The 21,971-nt window shown below is 38.7% G+C and overlaps 1 protein-coding gene across 1 annotated transcript; it reads right to left on the reverse strand.

The window, feature by feature from the left end:
* Positions 1-7,623: 7,623 nt before the first annotated feature.
* Positions 7,624-20,905, reverse strand: LOC145769340 (uncharacterized). The gene is made up of 8 exons (XM_082580950.1): positions 20,474-20,905; positions 17,130-17,291; positions 16,762-16,840; positions 16,198-16,433; positions 14,589-14,681; positions 11,504-11,633; positions 11,200-11,263; positions 7,624-10,753 (listed from the first exon to the last, which is right to left on the reverse strand). The coding sequence occupies exons 1-8, from the start codon at positions 20,843-20,845 to the stop codon at positions 10,615-10,617; spliced, it is 1,275 nt and encodes a 424-aa protein (XP_082437076.1). The 5' UTR covers positions 20,846-20,905; the 3' UTR covers positions 7,624-10,614.
* Between the last annotated feature and the right edge of the window lie 1,066 nt (positions 20,906-21,971).

Consider the following 21,971-nt stretch of genomic DNA (forward strand, 5'->3'; position numbering starts at 1 on the left):
ACAAGTCCCCTTAAAGGGCGAAGCTGCCATTAAGGCCGTAACACGATTTTTAAAGAAGATAAATGGCATATTATTACCATCGTAACCAATCAAGGCCGCCTTATCGAAAAACGTCCTACTATTTTGGTATTCAAAAAAGCAATCCTGCTGTTGAGAACTCGATTTAGCGGGAGAAGACAAGCTATATCCCTTGAGGGGCTGAGTGGGCTCAGTCACATGCACAGCCCGATCACGATCCTCACACACGTTAAAATCAGGAGACGCGATACGCCTCTCACAACCACCCAAATTACGTGTAGCTGGGCGATCAAAACCTAGCGGCGCAGAAAACTGTGAAGGGGGCAAAGCATTACTACTAATGGCGGCCCCGTGACCTGTACGCTCTGGGGGAGGAGTTCGGTTGTAATTCGCAGACCTTGGCTCTACAGCATTCGGAAGACCCTTAGCCGCGGCCCCGAGACCTCCTGAAACAGCTGGAAAACGTGTGGATTGCCCTGGTCCACTCACAGGTTGAACGGGCGTTTGGAAAAGGTTATGTAAATTAAACTGCGATTGATGTTCATTTCTGGAATGCCTAGAAGAGCCCTTCTTAGAGCTACGCCGAGAGCCCACCTCTGATCGATATTCAGCTAAAACTACCTCTTTACGTTGTTCAGCCCTCAACTGAGCGTCTTTGAGTGCGAACTCAGCAGCTCTCGCGGCGGCCTCAGCTGCTCTCGCTTCGGCCTCAGCTCTCGCGGCAGCCTCAGCTCGAATGGCCTCAGCTCTCGCGGCAGCCTCAGTTCGAATGGCCTCAGCTCTCGCGGCAGCCTCAGCAGCTCTCGCTTCGGCCTCAGCTCTCGCGGCAGCCTCAGCTCGAATGGCCTCAGCTCTCGCGGCAGCCTCAGCAGCTCTCGCTTCGGCCTCAGCTTGTATCTGGAGCTCCTCTCGTCTTAGCTGCAGGTTAATTTGTGCCACTATCCGAGACGAAGTCCTAGACATCCTAGTGCTTACATTTGAGGCGCTATCCTCAGGATGTATGTCAGCATCCAACATATCTGAGAACTCACTTTCTTTTTGTTCAAAGTTATTTTTTAACGAGTTAAATTCGGGATCTACCCTATCACGAAGTTCTGCCAAGATTGCAGAGTTAAAGATTTTAGTCAAAAGAGCATGGAAATGCCGTAATTCCTCTTCTAAAGTAGATAACTTAGATCTAAAAATTAACAGTTCCTGCTTATCACTCAAAGAACCTAGGGCTACAGAAAGTTCCCCAATTTCAGTCAAAATATCCCGTCTAAGATGCCGGGCCTCTCGAACTGACTTAGCCTCATCGTTACTGGATCCCTCCCCAGAATGGCCTGCCCGACCGCAAAGAACATCATCAGGCTTAAACTCAGTCGAGTCGACGGCGGCCGAGTCCTTGTCGCCACCGAGTGTAAACATATTAAATGTTGGGGCTAAATTAACAATTAAAAAAATTAAGTTACACAAACACACAAAATTATTAGGCTACAGTAGTTATAAAAAACTTAACTGCAAAGACCGTAAAAATACAAAAAAGAGTTTAAATGCACGATACCGTAGCTGTACGAGTATGAAGTCCTAAAGTCCACAAAACTTGCTTGGATTCTTCCACTTGAATCTACAAGCACAGATGGATTGTCTTTAATCTTCTTTCTTGCCAATGAATGCCAAAGTTATTTTTCTTCAGTACCAAACTGAGAAGAAATGTCTTTACTTTTCTTTGCTTCTGTAAGAGTGTAGACTACCAACCAACAAATCTTCTTTTATTATTTCTTGTACTTCTAAGTAGTTCTTCTGCACTAGCTGACAACAAACACGTCGTTTATTTTTATGCCTTCAAGTGCTTCTTGGCCTACCAGCTAACAAAAATCTTCTTTTATTTTTTTTGCTTTAATTTCTTCTTGACCTACCAACTGACAAAAATCGTCTTTTATTTTTTGTGGTCACAGCGGTAAACCATAATCTCTTCGTGGGAAAATTGTAACATAAGATTCCCGAATCCGTTCGTCTGTATGTATCGACCGAGAAAGAAACACTTCTTGAAACGTCTATTCAATAAGTGTATTCCTGTAAAATTAGCCCGCGGCTATCGAAATCGAGATGCAATGCCTTACACCTCTAAAAAACTGTCACTACGATACAGATTACTTGGATAAAATACGGAGAATTTGTCCAGCTAGCAAGCACCAAATAAACCAGTTAAATGTGCGACCGACTTCCAACACACAACTTCAAGAATGAATCAGAAAAATTTGTGATAACTCAAAGGCACGCCAGCAGTAGCGCGACGCAACATTTCATGTCCAAACAGGTTTCAAACTGAAACAGGTTTAAACCGGTTTGGCACAGGTCTTACGGACGATGGCGCAATTTTGGCTCATGTTTTAGGAATTTCCATGACGTAATATTCAGTAGACCCGAACGGTTTCTACATGACGTTTGACCAGGCGAACAACCGTCTGGAACAGTCGGGAAAAGAAGAGAGGGGTGACTTTCAACTGATTTCCTCCATGTCAATGAAATCTGATCGCCAAATGTGCAATAACAAAGAAGAAGTTGTGGAGGAAGGTTTTCTCCTTCTTTATCACGATTAGAAAACAAGAACCAGCGGATATCTTTTACTTTTGTTGGACCCTTCGATTTACACAATAAGCATATGAAGCGTTTTAACTGCACACACATTTTTTTCTGTTAAATCTGAACAACCCAAAGCATTGAAGGCCCCGAATATCTTTTGTCGGAGTTCATGAATATCTTCCTGTACATTCCTTCGTTTTTTTCAGTAAACTTTCTTGTTATGTCATTTCCAGAAAATGCGTGAAAGCTCAGTTTTCTAACACAACGCCCCACACTAATCAGTACGGTACGGTACAATTATAAACAATAAGCTACGAATAAAATAGCATCACAGCAATCTAGATACCACAACAAACCGGAAGCAGCGAAAGAATATATCAGTCATCGAGTCAGCTGCCTCCCTGTTCTTAATATGACAAATGTCAAGCATCTGCAAAATACATTTAACCTAAAGATGTTTAGTAAAGATTGTCAATGGGATTGTCAATGTTGTCAATGTGGACACAGTTGTCAATGGGATTTTGTCTGGCTAACCTTTTAAACCCAATTTCTAGACCAGTGACGAGGTGCAAAACGTGGTGTCACTTCCGGTGTCTATAAAAGCGTTAAAGGTCAAGCATTTATTTTCGTTATAAACCTTGACCGGGATAACGCAGAAAAAGAAATTCTTCCTTTCCTCAGGCAACTTTTTGCACTTTGTAATGGTGGCTTTAGCCGTTAGCCTATTGCTATTTTCTACGCTTTGATTATTGTTGCTAGGACCTAGTGAAAAGTTAAGCTGTTGCCTCGGGCCAGTAGGTCCCATTTCTTCATGTAACAGAGTGTTGTGGCGACGTCCACAACCTTTTGTTGTGCAAGCCGGCGGTCTGGTTGGTTGGTTTTGAATCTTTGTCCTCGGACTGACAAAACCTTGATTGGTTATTCCTGGTAGTTTGCATACTTGTAGAGGCTCTTGACACAACGCCGGTTACCGAGATTGGCAGAGTAAAGTTTTCTGATTGTTGAATTGTTGTTGCGGGGGAATTTTTCCATTCACTAGGTGCCGCTGAGTGGAGAGCGGTCCTAAAAATGCGTTGCTGCTCAAGTGCACACCCCGAGAGTCGAACTTGCGCCGCGTGATCTTGAGCCAGGCGCGTAATAACCACTGAGCTAAAGGGGCGGTCTATCACAAGACCTAACAACGTGCTTGTCGCTGAAACAATTGTAGCACCTTAAATTCCTTCATATCTGATGAAGTCTCTGCGATTAGAAATTGATTTTTTTCAGAAATTCATTGCATCTACATCTATTATATGTGGTCCGTTGCAAAGGTAGCATGCCATCCTAGAACGTGAAGCAACCGTCGCTTCAACGGCAAAACAAGAGCTCTTCTGGGTACATCGGAGGCTGGCTGAATTCCTTCGATCGCGTTTTACCGAAATAGGCTACCAATCTACCAAGAGAACCCATGCTCTCTATTCCAGCAGTAAAAATTTCGTATCACAATCTGTCTTATAAACGAAGGCGACAGCATGTAGATAGTAGTTGATAATACGAACGAACATAACTTTTTATTTTCAGTTTAAGTAGAAAAAGGAATTTTGAATCAGATAGGTAGTTTTAATTACCGATTAGCTACTAGATAGCCAAACTGAATAAGCAGGCTGTATTCTCACGAACATAACTTTTTACTTTCAGTTGAAGTAGGCTACGCTACTATAAGTTCCATCACATACAAAAAAGGAACTTTTAGTCAGACAGCTAGCTTTACTGTAATTACTAGTTAGTCATTAGATAGCTCAACTGAATAAATATTTTCAGGACCTTACCTGGATATGTTTGACAAAATCGGCAAGATCGTTTGCAGTTTTTGAAGAACAGCGGTTTTTCGCAATTTATGTCAAAGGAATTGTCGCAGGTTTTTGTCAAATCTGTGTCTTCACAATCTACACATAAACAAATATCAATCAGAAACTTTTGCAAGACTGCTACAGTGCCTTCTGAAAAGCTCTAACCTAGGACCTTTAAGTTTCCTCAAATATAAGGAAAACTTAACCTCCTGGCAACACTTGGGAAGCATTTATTCAACTTGAACAGTTCGTAGTCTTCGCATGCTCTTGAAAATAAAATGATGAATTAAACTGCAGCAAGACAGATCAGTGTTTACACTAATCTCTGACAGGTCAGATTAAAAGACTCAACGGGTCGGATTTAGACCGTGGCCCGTATAGTTTACCCATGTCAAAACTACAAGCTACTATTACTTACCACAAAATCCGCAAGTTTTAGGGCAGTTGTTCTTGATGAAAACGTCTGAAATGCATTCTTGTCTTGTCGCATCCTCACATTCGGTGTGGTTGTCTTTGCACTCAAATGACACTGTTGATTGGCTTGATACCGGTAATACTTGATTCACTGCAACCAAAAATATGAAATAAAGCCCTAGGGCAGAAAATAACATAACCTTTGCTGTAAGTTACAATTGTGCATCTCGCGAGTTGACAGGGGGTGTCCTGGAGGTACTTTTGGACCGGGGCCCGGGTAACTTTAGAGGCCCAGAGCCTTTTCAAGAGGGTAGGAAACATAAAGAAAGCACAGCGCATTTTTTGAATACAGTGCTTGTTTATTATAAATGTCTTGATTTGGAGCCCAAGCATCTCATTCGTACAGGCCCAAAATATCTTCTCAACGGCCCTGTGTGCATCCACTGCAAAAGTTAGATTTTACTCTAGCGTAACCAGGAAAGACAAGGCTATGATCAACTTTTGCGCAACAACTTTGCCTTTCTAATAATTTTAGCCTATCAGTCAAAGATAAACTGAACGAAAGAACAACATGACGACTTACATGATATAAAAAAGAACACAGCATTGATCAATCCGATCTGGTAAAGTGCTGTCAACATCTTAGCTTCAATAAGACATTGTATATTCTGCTGTATGGGTCAAAACGAATTCCTTAGACTAAAATATTGTAAACGGCTTATAAGCTTAAGGCACCTGCAGCTAATAAGGCCCGCTAATTTTCAAACCTCAATATTTTTCTAAATACTGCATAATTTTGAACGAAACTTGGAATGAGGATACTTTGGGTCTATCTAAACAACATATCTATGAAGCAAGTTTCTAAGTTAAAGGGGTTGTAAAATATTAAAAAAATAAAAAAAATCTCAAGCGGGCCTTATTAGATACACGTGTTGTGAATAAGGCCCGGTTTGAATTAGCACCAAAAGTGATGGAAAAGGTATATTTTCACAATAACAACACCACAAAACAAATTCTAATCGACAACACAGGCACATAACTAATAATTAAATACACAGAGACAACTATTCCCTCCCCCGCCCCATGCTCCATTTTTTAAAAAGCGACATGGTGTTTTTAGATATGGTAGGGATACTAAAGTATTTTGATTCTAAAATTATGATATTTCCATTGCAATAACAAATTGGATTAATGGTGTAACAAAAATTGTTTAGGTCACTCAAGTCTTTAACCCTCACTTTCTTAACCAGGGGTGAACAACGTTACCCCAGGGGCCCATGGGCCTCATTATCAAAATTAGCCTAGTCTGATCATCATTATCAGTCTTGCTTTAATTAGAAAAAAAGTTCAAATTTATTGGTTTTACTGCATCAGCATGCACATATCTTTTACATAAAATGCAAAAAAACGGAAGTCAAAGCGGTTTGTTAACTGCAGAACAGTCTAAAATATGTGAAAATTAATAAAACCACTCAATTTCAGCCCCCCCAAACTTCAACTTTCCGTAACTCAAAAAGTTCTCAACTTTGGGCTGTGAAACTTTACCAGTTTGTCTCAATTCACCATAGCACCAATCAGAGCTTCCAATTTTGTTTAAAAGATTTGTAACAACGGAGATCCAGGGGGTGGGCCTTATTAGCTGCAGGTGCCTTATAAGTCTAGGCTACATGTATAAGCTCGTTCTATCAAAAAATTCTAAAAATTTGTCGGCACTAAATTTATCATTAGGTTGTATGAAATAACAAGGCTACCGTACGACAGTTCTGTCTTGCTTGGATTTCCCACTTTTACTTTTTGTGGCACACGCAGCTTAGGCTATACTTCTCCAACACCATTGTTCAAAATCGTCTACTTTTCTTGTATGTTTTGTTCATTCTTTTAAAACTGTTCTACATATAGTGAGTCAATTACATCAAGGTCGCCCCGTTAGCTCAGTGGTTACTTGCTCGACTCAAGATCACGCGGCCTGGTTCGACTCTCGGGGTCTTGAGTGAAGCATTTCACCACTGCTCTTCAATCAGCGGCACCTAGCCCTAATGGATGGAATAATTTCCCAGCAACAACATCTCAACAATCGGAAACTTCACTCTACAAATCTCGCTAACCGGCCCTACGTCACAAATCTCTACAAGTACAATATGTGAAACTACTAAGAATAACCAACCTAGCATGGCTTTGTAAGTCCGAGGATAAAGATTCAAAACCAAACACCATAGTCAACATACAGATGGACTACCATTAGTTTGAACTAAAGGCGTCTTGGTTTAGCATTTATGAAAAATATCAAGCCGAAGTTAACCTTCCATTTTTAACACCCTTTTCCTGAATTAAAAAGTAGTTTTTGCAGTCGACTGACATGCTTTAACTTAACTGAATGTCACTGAAAACAGTAGTCTCAGCCCTTGGTAAATTTGTTAGCAAAATCGGCAGGCAGTAAATTCGTTAGCAAGGCTTGAATATTTCTGTCATTTCTATTTTTATATACCACTGTAATCACACGTTGATGCAAGTTAAATTATACATCAAGACGCAAAATTTTTGCCAACTGAGTACCTTAGTTCTCTTCGCAAATACAATATAAAACAACGAACCCTAACAAGCTCCTAATAATGACAGGAAACTAACATAATCCTCACTAATGCCGCAGTCAACACAAAGCGACAAACTAATTTCAATTGGGTTCCAGCTATAGCTAGTCTCGCTATTCAAACCTATCGACAAGCCGGTTCTATTCGACAACTGCAGTGATACCACTTGCATAACAATCCATGCCTTTGTTGCAATCTATGAAAAGGAATTGACAAATAAAATCTAAATTTATTGTAAATAGGCTATTTGATCTATTTTCGCGGAATTACACATATCATTTTTATGATACAAAACAGTAAGCCTACAATAACCAGGAAATGAGATGAAAGGTACATTTTGGGATGGAAGATTTTAGTGATGAAATGGAAGACTGTTTTCCATCATTAACTGTCTAACACGATATTAAGACATAGGCTATAAAACTTCTAAAATACGTTGAGTAAAAATTTTCCGAAGCCTATGATTACGTTTCTTAAACTGCAATAATTCGATTTTCGGTTCGTATTGAACCAGCACGACTGCTGGCAGGAACGACTGTTCGAGAATGAAAAGCCGACAACATTTACACCTCGTGAGCAACATAGTATCACTTCAGTTCAGTCATTTAACTGCCCCGCATCGCTCTTGAATGATTGTTTGTGTGAACAGTGTTGAAGAGTGTTCAATCAATCAAACAGTCAGAAAAACAAGAACAATACAGTAAAGAGCAAAACCGTAGAGCGCTTGAAAACTAAAACCATAACTGTGATAATAATTAATCATTCCAGCTTATCTCAGCATAAGTTCACATACCGGTCCGGTACATTGTACAAAAATAGGCAAAAACATATTTTTATTTGTATGGAAGTTACATCGTAGAAGCATCGATAAAAGACATGCGGTTACCAAATCAAGGTGGGGGCACTCAGCCAAATTTCAATAAAGCTCATGCAACACAAGATAGAGTAAGCTTGCCCCACTACAAACACACACGGGACAGAAATCCCCGCGAAAACACAACAGAACACAAAAACAGCTGCTCCCACGCTTGACCAGGTGAATAGCCCCATTCAATTTTTCGCAAAAACATGTTAACAGTAGTCTTAAGACATCAAAAAAGCTAAACATTTATCTAAGTCAGATGCTCTTGATGTTTTTACATTTCCATGAATCGACTGAAAACAAAAAGCCACCCCAACGTACTCGATCTCACCGCGCTTCCAGTTCCAACACAAGTGTTGAAGTTGCACCGAAGCAATACCAGATAGGATAAGGTCTTCTACAGTAGTTCTAACACCAGACGGTACGTAGTACTTAGGAAAACACCGCTGTTAAATGTTGAGCTGAAATTGAGCCTGTGGGTATACTTGTGGCATATATAACACAGAAACCACAAAATCTGAAAAAGGAAAGGAAGAACGTCTTTCATTCCATTCTGCGACAATAATTAATTTTTAAAAAATGACATAAAAGAGGTGACCTATAAAGTGTGAATGTGATGCGGTTGTTTCTTGAAATAGAATTCAAACTCCTAAACGCAGACTGAGTGTACTGTATATATAACCTTGTCACAGGGGATTGTGCAAAAAATACCGCAAACGCCCTTTTTCATTTTATTGTTTTTCTACTTTCAACTAACGCAATGAAAGCTGCTAAACATGACCAAGTTTTTGTGAATATCACCTGCAAAAGACCGTCGTAAAAATATAATGCTTCATCAACGCTAAAGACGAACAAATGTAGAAATTCTCTGGGTGGGTTAGCCGCCCACAGCAACCGGACCCGATGTTAAATGTTGTACTCAACATTCAATAAGATACAAGTCAATGTCATCACAAAGCAGGTGATCAACTTTGTCCAGGGTGGTACGTTTGCATTGTGGAATTCGATTGGGAGAATAGAATGACAGCATCAAAGTTAAGTGACACAGCATTTGGACATAAATCATTATACTAGCCTACATTCTAACCCAGCCAGCCAATTAGCCTTTTTATACATGTCTGAAGACGTTGAATCAATGCATTGCATAAGGATTTTGCCAGCTTAGTCAATACCAAACTGGCACTTTCCGAAATTTTGAAAACGCAAGAATTATGACATCGCAGGCCAAGCGTTGGTGAAACTCAAATGCAACGAAAGCTTGATACTTCTGTGCTTACGCGATAAATCAGAAACGGCTCTTAAAATTTTGACAAATTAAGATAGAAAATCCATCTTCGTTTTAAAAACGAATGGCAAGTTGAAAATAGTGAATGCGATTTGTTAAATTGGCCTGCAAATAACGACACACATTGCACAGGCCACTACTGAGAAAGACCTATTATAGCATCCATCAAAGCCAAATTATACGAGCGACAGTATTCTCAAAAAAATCAACAGACTTATAAACGAGACTAATCAAACAGATTGAGATGCAAGACAACATTTTTGATGAATGCACAAGCAGTGTATTCAATCACATCGCCAGTTATGGGACTAGCGTTGGAAAATGGCTTACTCATAAATGCTCCTTGCAGTAGATATCAAACATACAATGTATTGCATTAGTTTTGAGATGTAATCCCTCTAAATCTACAGTCACCCAGTTTGAAAGTCTACAGCAGATAGTGACTCAATGTAAAAAGGATCAATAATGCCAGATTGGTAATTGTAGCCTAAACCTAGCACATCCAGAGATCAATAAAATCGAAGAGTTGATTTTTGGCACAGAACTTGAAAATAGAAAAAAGGTTTTTCATTGTTCGAGCTGCAGTTTTTCGCCTGATTCTCTTTGAGTCAGACGAAAAACGCAGCTTCGAGCTGTGAAAAACATTCACGCCATTTTCATGATCGCCGGAGCATGGTTTTATTGGCTGTTTACCAGCAAAATATAAGGTCTTAGATAGTCTTGCGCTTCCAACTTTCTGTTCTTGCACAAGTTTTCTGATCAGTTGGAAAAAAAATTTAATTAGTAACACAGACGAACGTTGGTTTATATACTCGACAGTTTTTGCAAAGATTTTTTGAAAAAAACAAACCTGCCAGTAATGAAAAAAGTTGAAATACAACAGTTTTGCCTCTATAACGAATTACAACGTGACCATAGATTTTGTTTTTGTTGTTGCTTTTGAAAACAGACAGTCGCATGACAAATATAAAAACTTGACATTTTTGTTAAATCACAAGAACACGAAGTTCTATTGTACAAGATGTCTCAAGAACATTCACTATTGACGACTGTTTAAATTTTCACTGTGAAGACAACAGGCCTGGACGACGATGAAGAACTGGCACCCTTGAAGACTGCTCTCTGGAGGACATCAAGATCGATTTCAACGTTCTTCCCGCTGCTCCTCCTGGATCCAATTTCATCCATCCAGCTAAAAAGACAAAAAATGCTGTTATTGCTAACGATTTTCTAACTGATAGTGATATTGCTCCACTACAAAAAAAACAAAAACAGCAATTAGAAAACTGGGGGGTGATGGTTTTGACGAAGTGGACGAGATGGCAAGAAACCAAGTGTAGAACATGTCAGAATGCAGCAGCACACACTTAGTGGGACCAGAACTGACAAACTTCTCGCTATTCAGTCAAACAGCGGATAACTGCAACATTATATTGAGTACATATCTAATCTTTGTTTCAAGTTAGTTTGGATAAACACACGCAGCTGACTAGTATGTTGCTGAGGTAGAAATTTCGGCTCGTCCTATCAGAGTTTTCGGTTAAAATTAAAAAAAAATTGCGATAGGCAACAATATCAATGAAGCTAATAACTTGGTTTCATTATCAAATTAATCGATGTAGAATTGTAGATAAGTACCTGTACTTGACGTTCTTAAGAGCAGAGGAATCTCGAAGTAGCAGCTTCATTCTCATTGGTTGACCTGGTTGAACATGTTCACTTGTTCAACATATAATCTTGTCCTTTACCCCACCAGACAAACTGATTCAAAATTTACCCAGCCCCTAAAACTGGCGCTTTTCACATCGATCAGTACGTCAGCAGACGTTGAATTACACAGAACCAACTCTGCTAACTGCACAGGAATTTCATCTTACATATGTTATCTCTACCGCAACACTTTGAACTGAAAGCATACTGGAAAACCAAAGATCGTTCTCACCATCCAGGTCTCTGTTGTTATACTTCTGGTAGGCGGCTATTGCATCGTCTCTCTTCACATACACAACTTCGGCCTTGCCCACATCAACCATCCTCGCCCGACGTACAGGACCAATCACACTGAACAGTTCCTGGGACAACAAAAAGCAAACTTTTAATTAGTCTACAATTCATTCCAACTAATTCTAGAACTATCAAGTAAGCTGTCAGGTACTTTCTACTGAGTGCATGCTGACATTTTTTTCCCGTTTTTCGACTAGATTCGATTCAGTTAAAATTTCTTTAGGATATGCACATTGTACATTAGGGTGGATCGCTTTTCAACTTTTTTTCTTAATCGCTTATTAATAGTGGGGAAAAGTTGTGCACTGACATTGTAAGCACAACACAAAAAACAAATTTCAAAAATTTTAATATCTTGGGTTGCCCCAAAGAAGTTGAAATATTGGAAAAAGTGGAAAATTTCCAAAAAAATTATTTTTTGTTTTAGTTTTTAATCGCTTTTTTAAGAGCGCGGAAAAGTTGTGCACTGACATTGTAAGCACAACACAAAAAAAAAATTCAAAAATTTTAATATCTTGGAGTGCCCCAAAGAAGTTGAAATATTAGAAAAAGTGGAAAATTTCCAAAAATTTTATTTTTTGTTTTTAGTTTTTAACCGCTTCAGAAAATTTCTGAAAATCAATATTTACTTCGCGGTGCTGATGTCATGGTTGTCTGTATCCTGTTTAATAACATGAACATTCACCACCGTTTGCTTTCTTTCCCTTAGTGCGGGCCTTTTGTGTGGTATGTGTAGGCAACACAGCACACACTTGACTTACTGCAGGTTTCAAGCTGTATCTCTCTCACGCAGCTACACGGATCGCAAATCGATCTCATGACGACGACCATGACTCTAATTTCGTCCCACCATACTAGACCACCAGACCTGTGGCGATGCGTTCGATGGCACTTATGTGAGATCGCTATGCCATCTCTGATCGAGCAGCGGCCGCTGTAGCGTCTGCTGCATTGCACGACGTAGGTATGGTAATGGTTAGTGCTGATAAAACTGGTATTATTGATAGAAACAAAGTTCGGAGATCAAGAAGTAGAAATCGAGAAGAATTGCAAGAGTCCATGTCGGACGTTTTACACGGTTTGTATTTTGATGGCAGAAAAGACAAGACACTAAAGATTGAAGTAGACGATCATGGGGTGCCTCATAGAAGATCTGTTGTTGAAGAGCATGTGTGTATTATTATCGCCGAACCTGGATCTCAGTATTTTGGCCAGGTAAGTCCAACCGCGGGAACAGCCAGAAGCATTGCCGACTCCATAATATCAGCAATTCATGATAGAGGAACAGACACCAGCTTAATAACAGCCGTGGGGTGTGATGGTACTGTGGTAGATACGGGTCATGCAGGCGGTGTTATCGGACTGTTAGAATTAGAGTTTCGAAAACTGCTGCAAGGGTTGGTATGTCAACTCCACGCAAACGATATACCCCTGCGGCATCTTTTTGAGTTTTTGGATGGTAGTACAACTGATCCTCGTGGGTATTCCGGACAGATTGGAAAGGCTTTACTTACATGTGATAAAATGCCTATCCGACGATTTGAATCAATATCAAGTAATTTTCCTCATATGGGTGTGACCGATTTAAGCACAGACCAAAGATATTTCCGGGACATTTGTCATTGCGTTTGTACAGGAGAAATTCCCAGTTCACTCGCCACAAGAAGTCCAGGTAAGCTTAATCACTCACGCTGGCTAACTGTGGGGAATCGCATTCTGCGTTTTATATAGGGACCACAGGACCCTCTGATAATTTGAAAACGCTGGCTACCTTTGTCATTATGAAGGTAGGCTATATGCTCCTATGTGGTTCGAAATAAGGTGCAATCTACTCTGTACCACCGGTGCTTTTCATCTATCGCAAACCCAAATCTTGTTACCTGTCGGATAAACTAAAGGCCATTGTCGACCCTGCTATTCAAAGAAATGTATTTTTGGCCACAGCGAAAACATACTTTTATCAATGCTGTTTGACAAAGAATCACATGTGCGTGAGCTGGGAATACGCCGTATACTGCTTGCAAGGGAAACTCCCGTTTACGCTGAAATCCGGCGCTTCAAACTGCCAAAATTCAATTTTAATGCTGTCAGTTATGTTGATATGATATGCTGGCAAACCGATAACGACAAAACCGAACCTCCAATAACTATGAAAATGACAACAGAGAACTGTGGTCGTGCAAAAACATCAACACAAGCCAACATTCTCTCAATTTCCCCTGCCACACGCAAGCATTCGAGCGAGGTATCAAGGTTGTCACGGAGGCCTCTGTTGCAGTATGTGGTGCCGCTAACCGCGTTGGATTCATCAGAAGTCGGCTACTGTCCAGCAAAGCATGCCCCGTCTCAATACAAAACAAGATTTTAGATTATGTTCTTAAAAAATTTGCGTATCTTACATGTACTTGTACCATAATTCTACTTGTAAATATTGATTTTCTGCGTAATTTACAATGATTCGCGGGAGGCAGTGCAGTTACAAATGTGTAAAAAATGGAATTTTTAAAAATTTGCAATTCTTTTTTGAATTTTAAACTTTGTTGGGGATATTAATTTTTTTGGAAATTTATTTTTGCGTTGTGCTTACAATGTCAGTGCACAACTTTTCCGCGCTCTTAAAAAGCGATTAAAAACTAGAACAAAAAATAATTTTTTTGGAAATTTTCCACTTTTTCCAATATTTCAACTTCTTTGGGGCAACCCAAGATATTAAAATTTTTGAAATTTGTTTTTTGTGTTGTGCTTATAATGTCAGTGCACAACTTTTCCGCACTATTAATAAGCGATTATGAAAAAAAGTTGAAAAACGATCCACCCTATTGTACATGTTCACTCGTAATCACCTGATGAAAAGGATGTCTCGTTACGAAAACAAGGTTAACAGAGTAATACGCTACTCTTTTCTCGACATTAGCAGATGTTAAATTGGTTGCAAAGACAAAAAATGCTGCTTTACCCAATACGTATACCTATTACCTATATAAACACGCTATACGTAAAAACATCTATAATAAAACCAGTACCAAGATGTCATCTTCAACAACGACATGATGGAGGTTGGAAACTAAGATTTTTGTTCCTTCGATCGGACTTGGATGTTCTGTAGCCTCTTCTGCCTGTGATCACATACAAAGTTAGGACAGTTTAATTTGTTGGGTACATTCAAAATGGTCAATTTGATGTGTATATATTACAACAATTAAGAAAAACATTGTTTTCGGATCGAGAAAAATTCTTTTCAATCTTCCTTGTTACAGTTCAGCATCCTTGCAGAGTAGAGTGGTTCAAAAAAACACAATTTTCTCGGAATCTTCCTCCACAAGGCTTAAAATGTGCCATTTTCCCATAAAAGTGCCCTTGCAAAAAATTAGACTGATTGGAAGTCGTTTAGAGGTCAATCAGATTTTCACTTTTTTACCACATTCTGCCTATGCCAAACCCTATCGCACACAGGCCGATATTGTGTGCAAGACTTACAGAGAGGGAATGCCCCCTATTGTTTTGAAAACCACAGCAGAGAATGAGCTAGACTTCTATATGATGCATAATTAAACTTCGTGTGTATGTAAACAGATTTATTAACTTAACACCCAACAAAGCAAAAATCTTATTTTCATACTAAACTATCGGCAATTCGGCATCTACCATTTTTATTGAAAAACACTCGAAACCAGCAGTAGTCTCATCAGTCATCACTTCAATTATTTTGATAGGTTAAATAAGTTTAAACATAATACAATTTTCCTTTTATCACAAAGAGACATCCATATCACGATAAATGAATTAAAATACAATGTTAGCATCAAGGACTGTGGTGTTAAATCAGATATGACATTCGGCCACTGTTTTCGTCACAGTCTCATTTCAGGCTTTGTTGAGATTAAGGGTTGCTTTGGTTGGCACCGGAAACCTTTTCCTGTAGATGCTTACTAACTGCAGTAGGTACTGGTACTGTTTCTGAGTCTCATGAAAATGATTGAAGTGATGACGATGAGACTAATGCCGGTTTCGAGTGTTTTTCAATAATAATGGTAGATGCCGAATTGCCGATAGTTTAGTATGGAAATAAGATTTTTGCTTTGTTGGGTGTTAAGTAAATAAATCTGTTTACATACACACTAAGTTTAATTCTGCATCATTTAGAAGTCTAGCTCATTCTCTGCTGTGGTTTTCAAGATGATAGCGGGCATTTCCCCCTCTGTAATTCTTGTACACAATATCGGCCTGTGTGCGATAGGGTTTGACATAGGCAGAATGTGGTAAAAAAGTGAAAATCTGATTGACCTTTAAACGACTTCCAATCAGTCTAATTTTTTGCAAGGGCACTTCTATGGGGAAATGGCACATTTTAAGCCTTGTGGAGGAAGATTCTGAGAAAATTGTATTTTTTTGAACCACTCTATTGCAGAGGCTTTCAACAACTAACGCATGGCTGCTGTTGTCGTAGTGTTGTTGTGTGCACAGGTATCCATTAAATATCGCTGAAAAGAGAACTGATCTTAAAGGGCAGAGAAACTACACACGTGTAGAGTTGAACGTGGCGTAATCAAGCTTCATTCGCAGAAGCGACTGTTTGCGATATCATTAAGGATAGCGTTAATAGTTGGTTGATTTTAACGTGACAAAACGTACCTTATGAAACGAATCACGACCGGTAGGTTTAGACCAAAAACCCTTTGATTCACTTGAATTCATTGGTCTCAGCCCATTGCTTTCAAGTCGAGTTGGAAGAGGTGAAATATCGTGTCGGATTTGATCACGTTTAAATGTCGTTCGTGGCTTTGAAGACTCCCTACGCAAAGGAGATGGCGTACGGTTGCGTTGGACACGCAAAGGCCGCTGATAAGGCTTATCATAAGCTTTTGTTCCTGAAAATATTTTAGAAAGACATATGATTTCTGTCACAAAGCCGATAACTTCGAAGGTTAATTCCTCATGTTTGTTAGTCTTGTTTTTTATCAAAGGATGAATGCTACATGCAATCTAATCTTTGAACAGCAGTTCATACAAAACGGATATCAAAAGTCAACTTTAATTAAGTCGATAGGTATGAAATGCATAAGAGCTGTTGTATTTTACTTGTCGAACCTGAAAACAGGTATGCTACTTGTATAGTTATGTCAAGATACTGCATATTCCAACTGTATTGACCTAAACTTTCTGTAGATATGCGTTAAATCTTAAAAAAATACTCACTTGAAAATGGACGTCTTCTGGAATGTTCTGGCTCTCTCATGGACCTTCGATGTTGATACGAATATGAAGGCGGCATGTTCTGAAAATGTGTGTAACTTATTGCAAAAAGGTGTTACGTTAAACCACACATTAAGTGTAACAAAACAGTTAGGCGGCTAACCTAGATAGTGCAAATCTCTGATATGCTTCAACAGTCCAAAACTGTCAGAAATATTCTTGAAGTCGAAGAGTATATATTTCATTTATCAAAACACATCATAGTGCAATATCATATAATTTTTGTGATCCATTTTGAATGAGAAAATTTAACTAGTACAGTACTTACTAAAATGCTTGACCAATAAAACAGCATAAGCCATGCAACTTACCTTTCTAGCGGTTGGATTTTTTAGTGTAATTTTGATTGTGTTATCTGTAACCCTATTTTCGCCTTCCGGTTTTTTTATTGGTGCAGCGGGGGCAGCAAATTCATTTCTGACAGCAATTTTCATTCCGGTCTGATGCAGAGTAACTTTTTCCATTAACTTTCTCTAAACATTTAAGAAAAGAATTAAAGACATATATATAGTATTTGCAGGCAATGTATTTGCAAACAACAGTATTTGCAAAATTGCAGACAATGGATTTCAAGGTCATATTTTCCTTTCTAGTGAATTCATACCAGGCAACAACACTACAAGTTAAAAACGTCATATTGTCAACCTCAGTGACCACTGACCAGGCCTGTATCAAAGATTCAAATGTAGAGACATAACAAGCTTTCCCAGTCCAAAACTATACATAATATGGTCTAAATCAATTCTATAATTAAGCACATCGATACGCTGTCAGGCCTCTAAGCTCCCAGCGGCTATGGCCGCTGAGAAGTCGTTAAAATGGTCTCCAAAACTACCGCGCCACTAGGCCATGTTTGGTCGCCAGCTTCCCCAAGCCAACATTTCTCCAGTGCTTGCAGTGGTGTTTGTATGTGAAACCCTTTTCTCTGCACTCGTAACTTCTTTCACAAACAAGTCAAAATCTCTTACAAGCAGACAAGACACATTACTGATGAAAGTTTTGCAATAAATCTGAGTGTCGATCTACAAAAACTCAAAGACTAGCTCTACACTACTTGGGTACAGGGGTCTGCTACTATTCGGTGAGTCCGATTCGGTGAGTCCGATTCGGTGAGTCTGATTCGGTGAGTTCCTAACTTCTAACCCCTAACCTTAACTCCTAACCCCTAACCCTAAAACGGCAATGATTATTAGGCTACGGTACCCGATAATTTAAAAAAAAAAATTGAAAAAATCCCCCGTTAAGGGATCGGACTCACCGAATCGGACTAACCGAATCGGACTCACCGAATCGGACTCACCGAAACGGGCCATTCCGTGGGTACAGTGCATTTTACAACTGCAAATATGTTTCAGGGCCTTGTTTAATGTTTATATATATTATTATTGTAACTGTCTCCGCCGCCAGTGTAGCCAAATCGTTTGGCATCCGCTGGCTTCGATCAGTCTTTCAACAAGGTTATTAGGATCTCCATTCTGTTTTGTCCTTTGCGATGTTTTGCAATCAATGAAGGTGTGGTGTGCTGAGCAGGGATCCCAGGCCAGCTTTTCTGATGTCAGATCTCAGCAGTTGTAATAAGTTGGTACGGTGACGTCCGGTTCGGCCTTGGTACTTTTTGCTGCCAATTATTGCAAATTCAAGGGCTTTCTGGGGAGGTGAGTCCTGGTGAAGTCTCAGAATGTGTCCAAACATGTTCCATCTCATGGTGGAGATCTTGCAAGACAATGTTTCACTGTTGCATATTTTGTAGAGGTTTTTGTTCGAGATAAGACTGTTTGGCCAAGTATGACCAGTTATGACACGTAAATGTCTTCGATGACAGGCATCCAATCTTTCAAGACTTGCTTTGGTAACAGACCAGCTATTACAGTTGTAGATCATAATTGGGATGTAGTACGCGTTGTACAATCTTAGTCGCAACTGTAATGGGATTCTCGATCTCTTGCTCCATAGTTTCCAGTGTGATCTGAAAGCGACATTGCCTAAATTGCAGCGAGATTTGACATCGGCAGTGTTGCACAATGTTGATCCCAAAAGTTTGTGTGTACGCCATTTTTCGTTTCCTCGAATCGGTAGGCTATCAGCATCAGTTTCATTTGTGTCTGCAAGAAATATGTGGGTGAATTCAGTTTTAATCTCATTCATGAAAAGATTGTAGTTTTTCAGGTTCTTTGTAGCAATAGGTTGTAGCATATCAAGTGGCTGTCTTTCCTTATCCAGAAACTCAACATCGTCTGCATACTCCATTTCCAAAGGCATGCATGTGTCAGTGTCAGATATAGGGGGGTTTGGTCTGGAGGACTGACTTTATATATATATACATTGTTCTTACCTGCGTGACCGCAAACACACAACATTAATTAAACCATTTTTAAAAACACGTATACGATAATTTATAATGGATTTTTTATTGAGCTAAATTGTTCAATGCATAAATAATGCATGTAAGTTGTAAAGCTTGTGATAAACATTTAAAGAAACAAGTAAATGTTAAGGAGACACTCCTGATGGAACATCAATTTCAGCACCGCCCTTAATAAATAGGTTGAAAAATGTGCTTAAGCTTGGTTGAATTAATGTGCTTAAAAATGTTGCAAAACAATGCAAGTGTGCTTAACTTGTAAAAAACCTTACATATTATATATCTTTGGAAAGAGTATGAACATTGCAATCAAAATATGGCACTAAAGTATAAAACAATGAAAACTATCAATACTACAAAAAAGTGCTCAATGCTAAGCATAAAAGCAAAGCAGAGCAAATTAAATCAAATATAGTTATTACTATCTGAAGCCTTTACAAATTGTTTCACCTAACGGATCATCAGAAGGTCTTATTCAAATAGAATTCTATTTGAATAAGACCTTCTGATGATCCGTTAGGTGAAACAATTTGTAAAGGCTTCAGATAGTAATAACTATATTTGCACTAAAGTATATATATATAATACATGAAAAACGTTTCTGTGAAAAAAAATGCAAGTTTTTCAACTTTTTTTAAATTTTTACCGATAAAAATTTAATGAGACTCAAGGGAGAACTTATATATATCATTCCTAACTTTTTGCTGGCATTGTCGTCATCCCTTACCCATATAATGATGAGAAATTTTCTTTCACAGGTGTATAATTAAAAAATATATTATATATATATATGAATTTTAAATCTATGTACTACTACTAGGAAAACTTGATATATTTGCAATGGTTTTTAAATTTTATGTGAAACTACACAGAAATAGCAAAAATCCTCCCATAGATCACTTTTTCAACGGTATATTTTGATTATGCCTGCAAAATTTCATGACATTCTAACAAGAAATAAATAAGTAGTTAAAAATTAAGTACCATTTGAAAAACACCCATTAAAACACAAGCTACATTACTCACATTTATCACTGTAAGTTTTGACAAACAAAGACATTGAATAGTCAAAATTTTACCATATTTAGAATCCTGACGAAATTTACTGCTTTGTAGATACAAAAAAAATTTTTCTATTAGGAGTGTCCCCTGAAGTAACTGTCATGTAAGCCAGCTTATACTTCGGCTGCCGGTAGGAAGAAGCTCTGGTAGTGGTAGGCCATGCATGGTCGCCGAAAAATTAAACAGTTTAGAGGCTTGTGCTGTAGAATATTTACTTTAGACAGATCTTACCTGCCCATTGTTCACAGATATGAAGCCGGATACATCTGATAAAGACACATTGGAATTAAAGTTAGATGTTTGTAATTTTGTAGGTTGTTTTATTCCAGTTGCAGAATTTGTTCTGTTTGAGATTGTTCGACCAGGCAGAACTGAAGCTCTTGAACTTTGTTTTGAAACCTGTTTTTTCAAAGAAGATATGTTGGCTATAAATGGGGTATTTTTCTGTGCTGTCTGAAATTTATTAGCACGGATTTTATAACGAGCATCCTGTACTTTGTCAGCTTTGAATGTTTGTTTACGTTTGATTAAAGTTTGTCGAGCATCAGCAACATTGCCTTTAATCCTTGAACGAGCATCATTCACAGAAAATCTCTTCTTCATGTTCTTGTATATATTTTAAACAGACTGTGATATCAAAAGGCACTAACCAAGTTAACAGTTATGAATCTGAAAAACAAAAGAATTCCAACTTTAACTGAAAGTTGTTCTATGTAGTACCGTACTTCAGCTTAGAAATACTGTATTGCTCCAGAGGGATGCAACCTAGTTCGTACCCTGAAAAGATTGAGAGAGAAAATTCAAAAAAGCCGTAGTTGCTGATTGCAGTTTCCGCAAACACACAAAAACTCTTAGGATCATTACCGGAAATTTTAAAATGTTTGTGGAAACCCGCGAAAAAACGGTTGTATTTTTTTCTCTTGATCTTTTCAGTTTGTTTGTTTGCGGAAACTCCGATCAGCAACTTCGGCTTTTTTTAATTTTTTTCTCCCGATTGTTTCCTAACCCTAACCCCTTTTAAAATGTTTACTGAAACTGCAATCAGCGACTTCGGCAAACTCTTAGGTTAATCAACAGAAATTTTTAAATGTTAGCGGAAACTGCAGAAAAATGGAAATTGCGATCAGCGACTTCGGCTTTGTTCTCTTTTTTTCTCTCGATCTTTTCAGTTTGTTTGTTTGCGGAAACTCCGAACAGCGACTTTGGCTATTTTTTATTTTTTCTTCTCGATCTTTTCCTAACCCTAAACCCAGGGATTCATAGTTACCAGTATAGGGATCGCCAACTCGGCTGGATTTCTGACAAGCGGAGTGTAAAAGTGTTGCCAGATATTGTTTAAATATTTAGAAAAACAATTTTTTGGCATTTTTAACCTGTTAAGCGTCGCCGCTGCAAAATCGTGTTACTTCATATCGTCACCCTTTTTCGGCTGTTATCGCGCAGAGACTAGTTTCTGTGCTTGCAATAACGGTACATTTTTCCTGGCGAATGATTGATTTTTATTGTTTCATGTTAGAACAATAACAAATGCAGAAAAAGCTTTGAACATTATTTCAGTTTATTAGTTTTCAGCACACTTTTTTACATAAAATGAAGTGTTAAAATACCAAAATAGCCTATAGGCCGTTGAAACCGTACGCAAATGTTTGTTGAAATACAGAATTCATTGTTTCGTGTGCCAATCTCGGAAGCAGGGAGCAGCGCACAAGCCAACTTCACAGTCTTTACA

This window comes from Aplidium turbinatum, chromosome 4 (genome assembly GCF_918807975.1).
Source record: "Aplidium turbinatum chromosome 4, kaAplTurb1.1, whole genome shotgun sequence".
Taxonomy (NCBI): domain Eukaryota; kingdom Metazoa; phylum Chordata; class Ascidiacea; order Aplousobranchia; family Polyclinidae; genus Aplidium; species Aplidium turbinatum.